We start from the raw sequence: 15,962 nt of genomic DNA on the forward strand, positions 1-15,962 counted from the left end.
AGCACACTGACTTTGTCCTAGTGGGATTTTTCATTACAGCAAAAATGTTTCACAACCTATACAAAAATATGGTCATGATCATGTGCATGTTTGGGTATATATATACTAATGTGATCACTTTTTTTGTCCATAGCAAGAGTAAAAAGCAAAGAAGGGAGTTTTCTTTATGATGTTACAACGAATCTTCCACAGTAACACTGCAAACACTTTGACTCTCAATATTTCCTCTTAATATGGAAAAACCTCAAACTTCAGAAGCCTAATGAACATATTACATACTATTAATAGAGTTCCTTATTATTTATTTCCTTTGCTTCCTGCATTTTTTAGTTAATGTAACATTCCAAATTTGTTGTTGGCAATAACATAATGTGCACCATTTATAGTTGTCAGATTACAAGGTGCTGCCGTGCAGGCTAATTCAATTCCTCACTGACACCAACACTGGTTGGAGCAATCCCCAAATTATTACAAGCACATAAGTTGGAACAACCTGTTCTAGCTGCAGAGAATTACATCATCAGTTGCTGTATAATATACATATGAAGCACCAAGAAATGCTAATTACTTTAATGAAAAAACAACTGTAGCTCACAAGTCTTTATAAATATGTTGCTTCCTAACCCATATGGTATACAAACCAGACTTTAACATGAGTGGATGCATTACTATGTAAGAACCATCACAATGGGCAATCTAATCATGTGCAAAATTTAATAAATCAGTTATAACTGACACCAATTTGAAACAATGATACAGTTAATTTTGAATACATACCTGCAACATTGAAAGTTTATCACACATATTGCATACATGCTGAACATCTTCATCCAGCTTACGAGCCTGTAGCAAGTGGGCAGCCTGAATTATGGGCTGTAATGTGGTTGGCACATCAGTACACTGGAACAAATGTGATAATTAACCATTTAAAACACTGAATTTTGCTGCATTTAAAATTATTAAGAGAACACCAAGTACTATGTTTTGGTCTGTATTGAACAGCAGAATTGAATAGACATCCACAAAAGAAATCTGAATTCTTCAGTTTACCAAATGTGGGCACTGATATAATCAAGTTATGTGTCATAAGTGGACTTCCGCTGGTGACCATCTGAAGTACCATTTTATGTAAAAACCAGTGGAATACTGGTAAAAAAGATCTATGTAGATTCCCATTTCCTTTCAAATTTTAATGCTCTGTTGATAGTACAGCCAGGAAAGGGAGGAACACTTGTGATAATGTGAAAGGGTCAAAAATGAAATCAGTGGTGAGGAGTAGAAAATTTAGGACAGGTCCTGTATGAAATTCCATGAACAAACACAGATGAATGATTTTAGTGTCACATGGACATCTTTGATTATTATTCACAAAAAAGGGGAGCACTCTACAACACAAATGTAGAGTGGGGTTCCTACAAATGATAGCTTTTCTCCTATAAAACTCTATTCCATGCAGAGCACACAGATCCACTTCACTTCATTATTAAATCACTTAACTCAGTCACAAATGGGAAACTGGGATGGCTGGTGCAGTTATTCCTACTCACTGAAATGAATGGCTACAAATGACAGTGATAGACCACCAATATGTTAGAAATATCAATAAACTGCCAAAACAATACTGATATTCATACATTGCAACTGTACCACTGATATTTTTCTCACTATACTGGCCTTTCATAATTATATTTGATACACATTTTTACTGGATACTGAATTAAATAATCACTGTTTTTCAGGTATCCCTGTTAGAGGGACTCGGTAAAATGAAGACTCATTAAGTACTGTTAATACCAGATTGATATGACACATAATAATGAAGATTAGAGATTGTTACATTCATAAAATGACCAGTAAATCTCAATGTGCAAAGCATGGTGTGCTCTGAAACATTTGTGCTTGCATCAGTGTTGTACTCTGTTGTTGGATCTTTCTTAATCTGTGTTACAGAACAGACAAACTTTCAATCTCCATGTCCTTTGGTGGGGTGCAGACGTCCAACAATGTCACCTACTCATACTTTCACTGCCCTTCAACCACTTTCCATGGATACTGAGAACAGTAGCACACAAAGAGCTAACCAACTTAGGTTTCAAGTCATGATAACTGCCATTTGAAGTAGTAGTATTAGTAGTAGTAGTAGTAGCAGCAGCAGCAGCAGCAGATTTATTCATCCGTAGATCTCTTATTACAAGGATATTGGACATGTAAAAGTATTTACAAGTTTAGAACAATTTAAAATAAGCTAATTAGTAGACACACACATTTCCAGACTTCTAGTTAGAGACAACCATTAGATTTACTCCTGGTATAGAATACTTTTTTTTACAAATAATTTGTTAAATAATGTAATGCCACACTGTTCAGTCACATCTCACTATCAGTCACTGCACATGGGCCATTTTCTGTACCGCAACTTCCCATTTGCTGTCCTGAAAAACTGAATCAGCATTCCTCCATAAAGAGCGAGATATTGAGCTCAGAAAGAGGAAGAGACGTTACTACTGTGCCATGCATAGCTTGGGGATAAGTATTTCTAGAAAGGAAAAGAGAAGGAAAAAAACTAAGTGAAGGTGTTATGTGGAATGTTGTATGGTGTATGTTTTATCACCATCATCATCATCATAATCATCATCATCGTCTATTTATTTATTTGTATAACTTTTTTTTATCTAACCCCTACTCTATTTTAGCTAAGTAATCCTTCAATGTATAAAATATATTGTATAACAGGCACTTTTTAGCTGTCTTTTTAAAGAAGTGTATTTCTGCAATTTCTTTAATCTCTTTTGGTAATTTATTGTACAGTTTTATTCCTTGGTAGAAAGTGCTGTTTTGAGTTTTATGTTTCTTTTCTTGGTAAATGTAAGTTGAGTCTATCTCTTGTTGCATGGCCATGGACAGAGCTGTTTGTGCAGTAATTACCAATGTTATTTTTGATGTGTACAATTGACTGGTAAATGAATTCACAAGGAGCAGTTAAAATCCCCAGTATTCTGAACAGAACTTTACAAGTTTGAAAATTGTGTTCATATTTTTTGCCTTTGTTCCCCAAAAAAGAATGCCATAGCTAAGAATTGAGTGTACATATGAATAATATGTAACTAAATGACACTGCATGTTACACACTGATGATAGGATTCTAAGGGCTGATGACATTCTGTTTGCAAGTACCTTTGTGTGTTCACACCACTTCAACTGAGAATCAATAGTCATTCCTAAAAATTTTACATTTATTACACAGTCTATAGAGGTAAAATCTACATTTAACATGGTCATTTTTCCTCTTCAAACTGAAATTCATGGCATTAGTTTTCTTCACGTTAAATGTCACTTTATTGCTTATTGACCAATCATAAAGTTCCTTGAGAGTTTCATTTGCTTTCTTGGCAAGGAGTTCTCTTGTTTTCTCTACGACTATAATATTGCTGTCATCAGCGAAGACAATTTTTTCACCACGAGTAACACAAGTGGGAAAGTCATTGATGTGCTACCTTGTGGAACCACTATATTAATGTATTTTGGTTCTGATAAGAGTTTTACTATATGTTTAGTTCTATTTGAAGTATGTGTTCTCTATTCTTTGTGCCCTACCTGCTTCATATGATGGAAACCAGTCATTAGCTACTCCTCTTGTTCCTAATGCTTCTAATTTATTTAATAGAATCTTGTGCTTGACTGTATCAAACGCCTTAGAAAGATCCAAAAATATGCCTGTGACATACTCATCTTTATCAAGAGCATCAAGTACAACTTTTGTGAATTCTTCTATCGCTGACTTCGTATTTTTGCCACTTTGTAAACCAAACTGTGATTCGCTTAAAAGATTGTATTTATTCAGGTAATTCATTAATCTGTCTTTCATAATTGCTTCTATTATTTTTGAGAATGCTGACAGCAGGGAAATGGGCTGGTAATTTTCTGTGTCTTCTGTATTATATTTCTTAAGCAAAGGTACAACTCTTGCCTGCTTTAACTGCTCTGGAAATATCCCTGATGCGAAGGATTCATTTATTATATTTGTTAAGGGGCCTTGTATAATCCCTATGCATTGTTTCAGTACAAACACTGGTACTTTATTTAAGCCTGCTGACAATTTATTTTTTAGTTACTGAACAGTTTTATTAACTTCATTCTCTGTGGTTGGAAGTAACATCATTGTATTTAGTGCAACATTATTTACAGGTGTTATATTTGTTTTGGGGAATTTTTGCTGTAACTTGTTGGCAATACTTGAAAAATAGTCATTTATATAGTTTGCTAAGTGTTGTGGATCATTTATTACCTTATCCCACTCCCTTCGCAGTATGTTATTCTGCATTTGTTTGCCTCTCTCCATTTCCTTTTTTAATAACATCCAAGACTGTTTTGCTTTTATTCTCTGCATTATATATTATTTTATCATTAAATGACTTTTCTGCAGAAATCAGCACATTCTTGTAGGACCTTTTTGTATCTGTGATAGAAATTTAAGAATTCTGGATCATTGCAAATCTTTTTGTTGGAACTGAGTTGTTTAAGAGTTTGGGAGGACTTCTTAATACCTGCTGTTATCCATCTGTTTTTGTGAGATGTTCATACAGACATGCATACTTTTGGAAATGCCTTTTCAAAGTTAAATTCAAACAATGTGGAGAATTTAGAGAATTTCATATTCACATTGGTTTCCTTCTGATAGATGTCATTTGTAGACTTGGAGTTTAGGGAATGATTCGATGCCTGATTTTATTACTGTTATTTGACAGAGATTGTCTGATAGTTTGAGATCTTTTACAGCTAAATCACATTTTTCCCTGTCCATATTTGTGGCCACATGGTCAATTACTGATGCAGTCATTGTAGTAACCCTTGTTGCACTATTGACCAATAGGGACATGCCAAAACTCTGAAGGATGTTTATGAAGGTGCTGCTGGATTAATCTATGATATTAGTGTTGATGTTAATGTCCCCACACAGAATTACGTTGACCTTTGCACTTCAGACTACTTCTACAACTTCTGTTAATTTATTGAAAAAAATGTCCACACTACTACTGGGAGATCTATACTCACACAAAAGGATTAATTTCTTGGTGATATCAAGCCCTGTTAATTCAGTAGCTGATATTTCAAAGTGTTTGTCTTCACTTACTGTACTGAGGTCATGTCTTCATTTGAACTGTATTCCTTTTCTAATATAAATGCATGATCCTCCACCCCTTGAAGTAGTTGCCATTTCATACAATGATAATACTACACATTCGATTTCTGTGTCTCTACACCAGTGCTCAGTAATACAAACTACTGTGCAGTTCAAAGATTGGAGCTCAACTTCTAATAGTTGTATTTTAATTTTTATTGATTGCATGTTTTGATGGAGGATTGTTAAGTCTGTGAAATGCCCCATGTTACTCTTTCCAATGGTTTATTTTTCTTTGCGACATCTGGTACATGTGAAATTTGAAGTGTTAAAATATGTCTTGTGAGTGATTGTTTCAGTATTTTTTAAACTGCTTGAGATAATCTCTATGAGGGGAACCTGGTGTCTGGATTTATCCTAAAAAAGACCTACTTTTCCTACCTATGACATCAGTTATTTGACCATGTGTGGCCCAAGATCCACTCCCTATACTTTCATGAATCAGCTGTATCAATCTTCCCTTCCCAGTCCTGTTTAGGTGCAGGCCATGCCTAGTGAAACCCCATCTGTTGATAATCCCGATGGGCAGCAGAGAAACATGAGCAAAGTTGGTTGTCCTCAGAGCCATCCTTAACCCCACATTGATTCACCTCACAGCTCCATCAAGGTGTGGTTGATCATGAAGCAGGAACAGCTCAACAAAGTGTACGTTGGTGCCATGAGTCAGGGAAGCTATCTTGTCCATGTCACCACCTATGTCATATGCCCCATCCCTGTCCAAACTGTTTCCCATCCCACCCACTATCACTACATGGTCCTCTTCTGTGAAGTCCTTACATAAAGACCCTAGGTCCTCTATCAAATGACTTAGCCCTGCATTTGGATTGAAGATACTGGTGGCCTGGTACGCTGCCCCGAAACTTTCCTTTAGCTGAGGACCTACACCTCAACCATGGCTACTACCTAGCAGCAGCACTTTCTTCTTCCTAACACTTTGTACATTCCTAGGCTTCTTGGCCATGGTTGAAGTGTGCTGCATATTTCCTGCTCCTCATTCTACCTGAGGCTCTTCTCCATGTAACTCTGGTAGTGGTAGATGCCTGTTTTTGCTGTTGACGATAAAACTGTCAGATCATGTTCTCTTTCTTCCTATCCTCCTACCAGCTGCCACTTCCCATCCACCCTCATCCCCCTATCTCCCTTGATCCTTATGAATTCCTTCCTTGCTCCCTCCGACTGTGTCTGAAGGGCATAGATTTTCCTTTCCTGTTCCCCAATCAAAATGTTCCTACTGCATACTCTGCAGTTCCAGGAGAGAGCCTCTTCTGTTCTCCCAAAATTCTCCCCATTTCTATGTTTGCTGTTTACTTGTACATGAATAAACAAACATTGTTCTTTGGGCCACACTATTGTTTATGTCTAACATTATGACACAATTGGTGTTGAGTGTGATGTTCACTTCATCATGCTCAGTGTATTTGGTTTTTCTGTCAGTTCTCATGTCCATGCAAGTAGTGCTGAAATCTCTCCTTTAGGAAAAGGAGGCCCTTTCAGTTGCTACCACAAATTTGTCAGCCACACTGACTGTGTAGATAGGCTTCTATGTTGTCAGCATAACCACTGCCCTTTCCCCATTATGGTGTTGGGTCTGAAGACAATTGGCTTATGAGAAGTGGCTTAGGTAACACCACTTTGTTTTAGGTGTCACCAGTGCAATCATGCTTAAGGCTTTGTTCACTTCTTGGATTTCCCCTCAAATTTACCGTTTGTTGTTCCATCTTGTCCCACTCCAGGAACCATCATCACTTTCATTTGATGAAACGTGTAAGTGTGTAATTTCTCCAGTTATCACCAAAAGTGCATGCATGTAATTGCAGCACATGCTGAGTTCTATTGTTGACATAAATAGCCCCATCAGTCCTACGGCCTCAGTTGCAAATATCAGTTTGTTACTGATGCTTGTCAGGATTCACATGCTGAGTCTACGGTCTGTGTTGCCACCATTCGATTGGCTCCAGAAAGGAGGGGCATCAACACAGACTACAGTCTGATAATCTATTTTTGGCTGAAGTGTTGAATATTAGTCAATCTTTTGAGGCATCTCATGCTGTTGGTGATTAGACTGAGGCTTGGTATGATGTCACCACAGCAACTTCTGTTCCTGGTTGTTTGACATCAGTTAGTTCTTGGGGGAAGAAGGAGGGGAGGGTGGAGTATACCAATCAGATTCCTTTCAGAGTATGCAGGCACAATAGCACTTTTCTTAGCAATTGTATACAACCACTCACTTGATGAAAGGTCTGTTCCTAAAGACTGGAAATAAGCACAGGTCACACCAATATTCAAGAAAGGAAATAGGAGTAACCCACTGAACTACAGACCCATATCATTGACCTCAATTTGCAGTAGGATTTTGGAGCATATACTGTACTCTAACATTATGAATCACTTTTAAGAAAATGACTTATTGATACATAACCAACACGGATTCAGAAAATATTTTTTTTGTGCAATGCATCTAGCTCTTTATTCCCATGAAGTAATGAGGGCTGTTGACAAGGGATCTCAGATCGATTCCATATTCCTAGATTTCCACAAGGCTTTTGATACTGTTCCTCACAAGTGGCTATTAATCAAATTGCGTGCATATGGAGTATTGTCTCAGTGGTGTGACTGGATTCACGATTTACTCTCAAAGAGGTCACAGTTCTTAGTGATAGACAGTAAATCATCAAGTAGAACAGAAGTTATATCTGGTGTTCCACAAGGTAGTGTCATAGGCCCTCTGCTGTCCCTGATGTACATAAATTATCTAGGTGATAATCTGAGCAGCCCCCTTAGACTGTTTGCAGATGATGCTGTAATTTACTGTCTATTAAAATCATCAGACGATCAATTCCAATTACAAAATGATCTAGAGAGAATTTCTGTATGGTGGAAAAAGTGGCAATTGGCACTAAACAAAGGAAAGTGTGAGGTCATCCACATGGGTACTAAAAGAAATCCGATAAACTTTGGGTATATGATAAATCGCACAAATCTAAAGGCTGTCAATTCAACTAAATACCTAGGAATTACAAGTATGAGTAACTTAAATTGGAAAGACCACATAGATAATATTTTTGGGGAAGGCGAAACAAAGACTGCGCTTTGTTGGCAGAATACTTAGAAGATGCGACAAACCAACTAAAGAGACAGCCTACATTACACTTGTTCATCCTCTGCTGGAATATTGCTGTGCAGTGTGGGATCCTTACCACGTGGCATTGACGGAGGACATCGAAAAAGTGCAGAAAAGGGCAGCTTGTTTCGTGTTATTGCATAATAGGGGTGAAAGTGTCACCTGACATGATACATGAGTTGGGGTGGCAGTCACTGAAACAAAGGCAGTTTTCTTTATGGCAAGATCTATTTATGAAAGTTCAATCACCAACTTTCTCTTCTGAATGTGAAAATATTTTGTTGACAACCACATATGTAGAGAGGAATGATCATCATAATAAAATAAGAGAAATCAGAGCTCGAACGGAAAGATTTAGGTGTTCCTGTTTCCGATGCACCATTTGAGAGTGGAGTGGTAGAAAAGTAGTATGAAAATGGTTAGATGAACCCTCTGCCAGGCACTTAAGTGTGAATTGCATAGTAACCATGTAGATGTAGATGGCAAGTTGCCCAGTGCCTAGGGCACATAGCCTTGACATGCTACATGAAACAGTGTGGGAAAGATGGGTGAGGTGGTTGGTTGTCATTTGTCACTGTCGATGAGGGTGCAGAAGCTGCGTGCAGTATATATAATATTTTGCATGCGTCATTCCAAGCCCTCTTCTGCAGGTGTTAATTGTGTATCTCCAATGCTTATGACTTTTAACAAACTGTTTATTGAAGTGTGAGTAATAGACAAAGAGTCCAGGCAACAAGTGGACACACATATGCAGCTCTGACATTGCTGAACTTGTGAACCTATGTCAATTTGGTATGTTTGGCATTGTGTCTGTGTACTTAACATCTGGCGAGTTACAATTGAACAACGTATTCTAGCTTTGGGGCAATTTACAGCTTGCACTGTGTATAAATCTGTGGTTCATTCCTTAACTCTTCTGGTAGTGGATGATGCTGGTGCCAACAATTTATTTGGTCTGGATGCTTTCCATGTTTCTGGTTTTTTATTGTAGGTGCGGTGCACCTTGCTTCTGATGAGGTCCCTTTAGCAGCAGTCAGATTCGCAGATTCTGAGTTCACATTTTTTTATGTTTTAGGTTGTGCCACTAATTTTGCAGCCCACATTACCTTGAAACCTACTGTGCAGCCACATTTTTACATGCGTGCCCTATTCCTGTAGCTTCGAACAAACAAATGAAATCAGAATTGTATAGGCTGATGATTTTGGGGTCTTACAGCCTATTACAACAAATATGTGGCCTACCCTAACTGTCTGCTAAAAAATCAAATGGTGAGTAGCGCCTCTGCAGTGACTATAAAGTTTCCGATAACACTCACACTATTATTGACACTCACCCTTTGCCCCATCAGGATGAGTTGTTGGCCAGACTTATAGGAGGCTAGTTATTTGCTAAAACTGAATTATCTGAAACCTATTTACAGGTTGCATTGGATGAGGATCCAAAAAGGCTCCTTGTGACTGGGGTGCCCTTTGGGATATACCAAAATCAGTGCCTCCCATTTGGTGTGGCTGGCACACCTGTGATTTTTTCAGCATTTTTGGAACAATTGATGATGTCTGTTCTGGCATGCATCAACTATCCTGATGATATTGTCATGATGGGTGCATCCAAGGAAGAGCATTTATGCAACTTATGCTACTTGGTCATGGCCTTACATACTGCAGCCATCAATTGTGTATTTGGGGTTTGAGTTCTCTCAGGATAACATAAAGCAGGGTTGATCAAGATTTCAGCTCCCAGGCCATGCCCAGACACAAGGGCCAAAGTGCTCAGCCTCCCTTCATGTTTCCCCTATTGCCATGATACACTGTCTCAGTGCAAGGTGGGAGAAGAGGGGAAAACGGAACACACCTCATTTAAATGGCAGTGCAAGCACACTGCATACTACGTGGTTTTATATTTCACATTTACCAACAACATAGCTAACAGAAAAACAAATTTTCGGTATTATTTAATTATTTTTGGCTCATTGAAGACATAATTTTTATCTGGTAGCAACTGTTGGTATATGGACAGATGCAGACAATTTCACAGTTTTGCACTCAAGTTGCCACATAATTGTGACTTATTTAGTTTCATAGTAAAAAAAAGTTTTTCACACAAATATGATGATTGAAGCATTGTAGCACTTTTGTAATCTCATTATGGTGACTTTGAAACTCTACCTGGTGAAATATAGACATTCTGGACAGTTTTAATGCAGAAAGATTTGTAATGAAAACTAGAATTACAAGGCAGTTCGATCAATCGCATCTGTATAAGATTAGGGGCACTTTCAACTGAAACAAAGGGTCTAAGAAATAGATGTACAGTTGACAGTGTCCTCAAAATCTTTATAAAACTATCCTTGTAATTCTTGCAAGGCGACAATGGATTCCTCAAACCTTGTATTTTCTTCAATGCTAGTCAGCTTATGGAACTGGACCGTCTTTGCCAGAATGTATCCCTTCTACAACATGATTTTCTTTTCAAACGCATCCACATAAAATCAGAAAGAAGTGTGGATAGTGTGCAGTCGAGTCTACTTCAAATGCAAAGTCTGTACTCCATTGTGGATGTTCAAATTTTCATTCCTGCTCTCCTTTTTCCTTCATAAATTCAATAATAGTGACTTTCATGTCAAGAAATCATTCCAGGCATGCCCCTTGACTTAATGAATGTACTTTCAGTAATATATGAAATCTCTGCACCCTTTGTTCAGGCCGGCCGTGGTGGCCGTGTGGTTCTAGGCGCTGCAGTTCAGAACCGCGGGACTGCTACGGTCGCAGGTTCAAATCCTGCCTCAGGCATGGATGTGTGTGATGTCCTTAGGTTAGTTAGGTTTAAGTAGTTCTAAGTTCTAGGGGACTGATGACCTAAGATGTTAAGTCCCATAGTGCTCAGAGCCATTTGCACCCTTTGTTCAGTTCTATTGAAATCTATTGCAACTGACAATGGAATAATGTGTGTGACTTCAGAAATTTTACTGGTCATACCAGCAATTTCTTTAGGCATTCCCGGCCTGCAAATGCTATTTGACTTACAGAACAATGAATCCCATCTGTATCATCACAGTTTTTTGCTCTTTCATTGTCAACTAAACCTTCAAATTCTTGTTGCATAGTATTGTAATTTCATTTCATAGCAAATATACAGTACCTGTCACTTATGCGAACTGAGAATTCTCATCCCTCTCTTCTGTCATTCCTATTCACTTTAAAGGATTGCAGTGATAGATTGCTAGACTGCCTCTTTTTGTAAAACAACCAGTAGACCTTTGAATATCCTTCCATACCATCAACAAACAGCAAAGGTTAAACAGCACTGACAGTGCAATTCTGCCAAACTCAGAAAGTTGTGCCAACTGAAAAATGCTGCACCACACTAGTAAATGAAATGTCACAACATTCCCTGTATGTCCAAGGAGGACTGAGCAAAGCCAAGTGACAGGCTGGGCCTTGTACTGCCCGCAGTCCACACCCGTTGCATGCGTGAAGTTTGGCACAATGTGGCTGGCCCTGTTGTAAAGCCTTCATGTCATCATGTTGCTGTCACAGCTATTTGCCTCACCCTTCCAATGTCAAAGAACACCCAACTGCTTTTAGGGAAAATTGCTTACTACCATAAATTCATTCTGGCTGTGCCCACAGCGGACCATCCCCTCCACAAATTTCACCACAAGGACATTTCTTTTCACTGAACATCGGCCTGGCAGCATGCATTAATGCTTCTGAAATGTATGCTGCATTCTTCTCCTGGCATCCTGGCCACCAAATGGTCTTGGCTACAGGCTCCTCTAAGTATGGCCTGATGGTCATGAGGATGGTTCTTAATGTCTGATAGTTGACATGTCAAAAATGCTCAATTCCACTCAGCAGCACTACTGCCTAGTTGAGGAGGAGGCATTGCTATCATCTATACCCTCAAAAAGTATGATGTATTCTTGTATGTATCTAAGTTCCACCTCATTACTTACCACAAGCCCGTGGTTCTGTTGTTTAGTCCTTCTGCTTTGTACTTTGACAAAGCAGCTGATTGCCTCCAATGTGGGGCCTTGTTTCTGTCTCACTACAACTATGAAATACATTTTTGGCCTACTGCACAGCATGTCAATGTCAATGCACTGTCCCTGATTCTGACAGGGCCATACCCTACTTTTGATCAGGAAAAGTGCCTTTGTTTTCATTTAGATGTTGAGGCATAATGTATAGTGGAAGGGTTTCCTATTGCAGGCTTCTGCATTGCAGCTGCTGTTGCTGTCAACCTGACTTTGCACCAAGTTGTTCAACTTGGTTGGCCAGACAGGTCTTTGGGCAGGACTTCTGATTTTTTATGTAGCTATTCTGTCCTTTGTCACCACCTTCCAGTGTGTAAAGGTGGTTTTCTCTTAGCAAATGATGGGCTGTCATCCAGGGTTGTGATTTCAATGGCTGTAGAGTATGGTGTGCTTCAGTTCCTACAGCTGGGAAAGTGGAGGGCTCTATTATACCAAGTCACTGACCCATCGACACATCTTCTGGCCTGGCATTGACGAAGACATCGTGTGTCTTGTCATGGCCTGCTGTCAGTGTGCAACCCATCAGGTGGTAAAGCTCTCTTCCTGGCCTAGGTGGTTAGTGACTTCAGCATTGGTGCAGTTCTGCCACTCTGAGGACCCAGATGTCTAGATGCTACCAACACCATTCTCACCGGCCCTCACTTATGGCACTTTGCAAGAGGTGGCCACTGCACATGTCAGGGGCCATGTCACTTCCACCTTTACTCATCAGTTCCAGGCCAGAATCTCCTCCCACATCCACCAGCATCTCCGATGCCCACCACATAGGTCATAGTTGTGTCATCATTTGCCCCAATTCCGTCATCAGACGAGTTCCCTTTTGGTAAGGGGGAGGGGTGCTATAATCCTGTACATATGGACATGATCCATGTTACCGTTTACCAGTGCCCTACACTCATACTCTAGCAATGGCATCTGTGCGAGATGGCCACCAGAGGCTGCCCGTAATTTGGGCATATGGTATGGCACATGGTGCATCTGCTGGAGATCTCCTCCATATAAGGACAGCACAGCAGGTGCCCATCCTCAGATTATGTTCTACTGTTTATTGTACCATTTGTGTGTTTGCTGTTTACTTGTAAGTGGATAAACTAACTTTGTTCTTTGTGGCAGCACAACAGACAGGTAACAGCCAATCATCACAACTGTAGATAGAATGATATGGCATCTACACAATATTATTGAAACACATATGAAGATATATAAAATGATGAGACAGAGTGTCATTGTATGGTAACTGTTATATTTGACAAAAAATAATGATGAAATTGATTTTAATGTTCTAATCTAACATCTGCATAAATGAACCTTAATTTGAAATGAGAATGAAAACTGTTTTGTCATTCAAAACTAAGGTGGTATTCTATATCATACGTTTATTGATTTAAACTATCCATTTACCTTTTTTCTTAAAGTTATGTAAAATGTTGCAGCACACATCTTAATGCATTATTTTCTTTTAAGAGATGTTGTGCAAGGTTGAACCCATCTTCCATAGTGTCCATCTTCTCTGGTGTTCTGACAACCTAACTGCCACAGATCTGCTTGACTGACCACTTATACTTTTCCAATATGTTTGCAGTTGATTTTGTACACACTGATCTGCTCTTAATATTTCATTGTGTCTTTAATTTAAAATAATGATTAAGTTATGGATATTGTTTGAAAATCAGATTTGGATAATGGAACCAGTGAGAGGTGACACACCAAAGGAACTGAAAGCTGCTTACTTGTGACTGGATGGTACCATCCTGCACAGGTCACAGTAGAAGTAGCTGTTTTTCTGTAAGTGATAAATAGACCTTTAATTGTGTTAATGGGAGACCCTTCTATGAAACATTTGCCAGATCACAATTAAAAAGTGCTGCTGCCAATAGTGATGCTATTTTGTGTGGTAAAATTAATACAATTATCAAGTTCAAGAGGAAACTTGTGTCCAGGGATGTTATCACTAACAAAGTCAAAAAATAAAAATGCCTAAATAATTCTAAATTTCACAATCTGTATGAAGATCCAACTGCAGCTTCTAACAACCAAGAGGAACAAAACACTATAAAATCATGTGAAAATTTCGGTTCAGAAACCAGCAGCTGGACACTTGTAAATATGACTCCAATGGCTCCTGATGTTTTGGTTTACCTATGTTACATACGTATGACAACCAGTAGTGTCCAGTTTCTCTGCTTCTTGTTGATTACTATGGAAGAAACTAGATTACATCACAACAAGAAAACAAAACTTAATCTAATATTTGGCATCAGAAATTCCTCAGCTCTTGTAGCTAAAATTCAAACAATATTGGCTTTAACTACACTGCCTGACAAAAAGTCACTTAATAGCCATGGTCAGATATCAATTTACTTTCTTATACATATGCACGATTGTTGAGTAAGTAATGATTAGAGTTGCAGGTAGTCCATTACTGTTGTTTGAGTTAATTGTTGTTACCAAGCCTGGTAGGATATATAAGGAGCATGGACAGTGTAAGATGTTGAATGATCACTGTGAAGAACGTGGAGGTGCCACATACACTTTTTAGACAGTGTTATCAGCACCTGACAGAGTTTGAAAGGGGCCTCATTGTGGGTCTTCAATTGGCTGCCTCATCAGATTGTGCAATATCCAGATCTGATGGCATTTGTATGTGACAGTGACTATGTTTGACTGTATGGGAGTGTTAGGGCTCATATACTTATTGTTAATGTTTTGGTGAACTGCACCTAACCACCGCATAGAGGGACTGTCATAGTTTGCACTAACAACACTGTAACCCCTTCTGACTTACATCTGCCTTCCGAGAACAAATAATGAACTCTTGCTACATTCTGTGTCATTCCATACCATTGGTCAGAAACCGGCAGCAGTTTCTCCAGAGAATTACCATCCCATGAGGTGGTCATTAAAACCACAATACAGACCTTTTTTTTTTTTTTTTTTTTTTTTTTTTTTTTTTTTTTTTTTTTTTTTTTTTTTTTTTTTGAGTCATGGAACCAGTGAGAGGTGACACACCAAAGGAACTGAAAGCTGCACCTTGTACAATAAAATCCAGTTCACTATGGAGATGGGAGGTTCTTCTGTAAATTATTTCAATACAGATCTACTGCTCCATACAATGAAACATCAGTCATGAAGTTAGTTTAATGTAAGTGTATCTGTCATGTTTTTAGAGTAGAAGGTATCCTATGCACCTGTACAGACATCAGGCAGTTAGTTGGACCTCAGTCATCATAAACTCAGTCAAACATTAGTCAATTTTTGTCTGCATCATGAAGTTGTACTTGATTGAAAATGTCATTTTGTGAGCCTAATTCTCATGATTTGTGGAAGGTGTTACTGTTTTGTTTCAATATGAAGAAAACAGTGGTTGAGTCTCATTGAATGCTCTCAAGTATGAATGGTAAGGATGCTATTAGTGAAAGAATGTGTCTTGAGTGGTTTCAATGCATCAAGAACAGTGATTTTAATGTCATTGACTGGCATAGTGGTGGAAGAGAGAATGTTTTTGAAGATGCAGAATTGGAGACATTGCTGAGTAAAGACTCTTGTCAAACTCAAGAAGAATTGGCACAATTAGTGGGAGTGACACATCTAGCAATTTAAAAACTTTTCAAGGCTATGGGCATGA

The 15,962-nt window shown here is 38.6% G+C and overlaps 1 protein-coding gene across 1 annotated transcript in view; it reads right to left on the reverse strand.

Annotated features, from left to right (window-relative positions):
- Nucleotides 1–15,962, reverse strand: part of LOC126471257 (unconventional myosin-Va-like) — a 109,248-nt gene that overhangs the window by 19,276 nt on the left and 74,010 nt on the right. The window contains exon 9 of the mRNA XM_050099376.1: nt 778–900. Within this exon, the coding sequence (XP_049955333.1) occupies nt 778–900 (123 nt within the window). The remainder of the gene's footprint in view (nt 1–777; nt 901–15,962) is intronic.

This window comes from Schistocerca serialis, chromosome 3 (genome assembly GCF_023864345.2).
Source record: "Schistocerca serialis cubense isolate TAMUIC-IGC-003099 chromosome 3, iqSchSeri2.2, whole genome shotgun sequence".
Lineage (NCBI taxonomy): Eukaryota > Metazoa > Arthropoda > Insecta > Orthoptera > Acrididae > Schistocerca > Schistocerca serialis.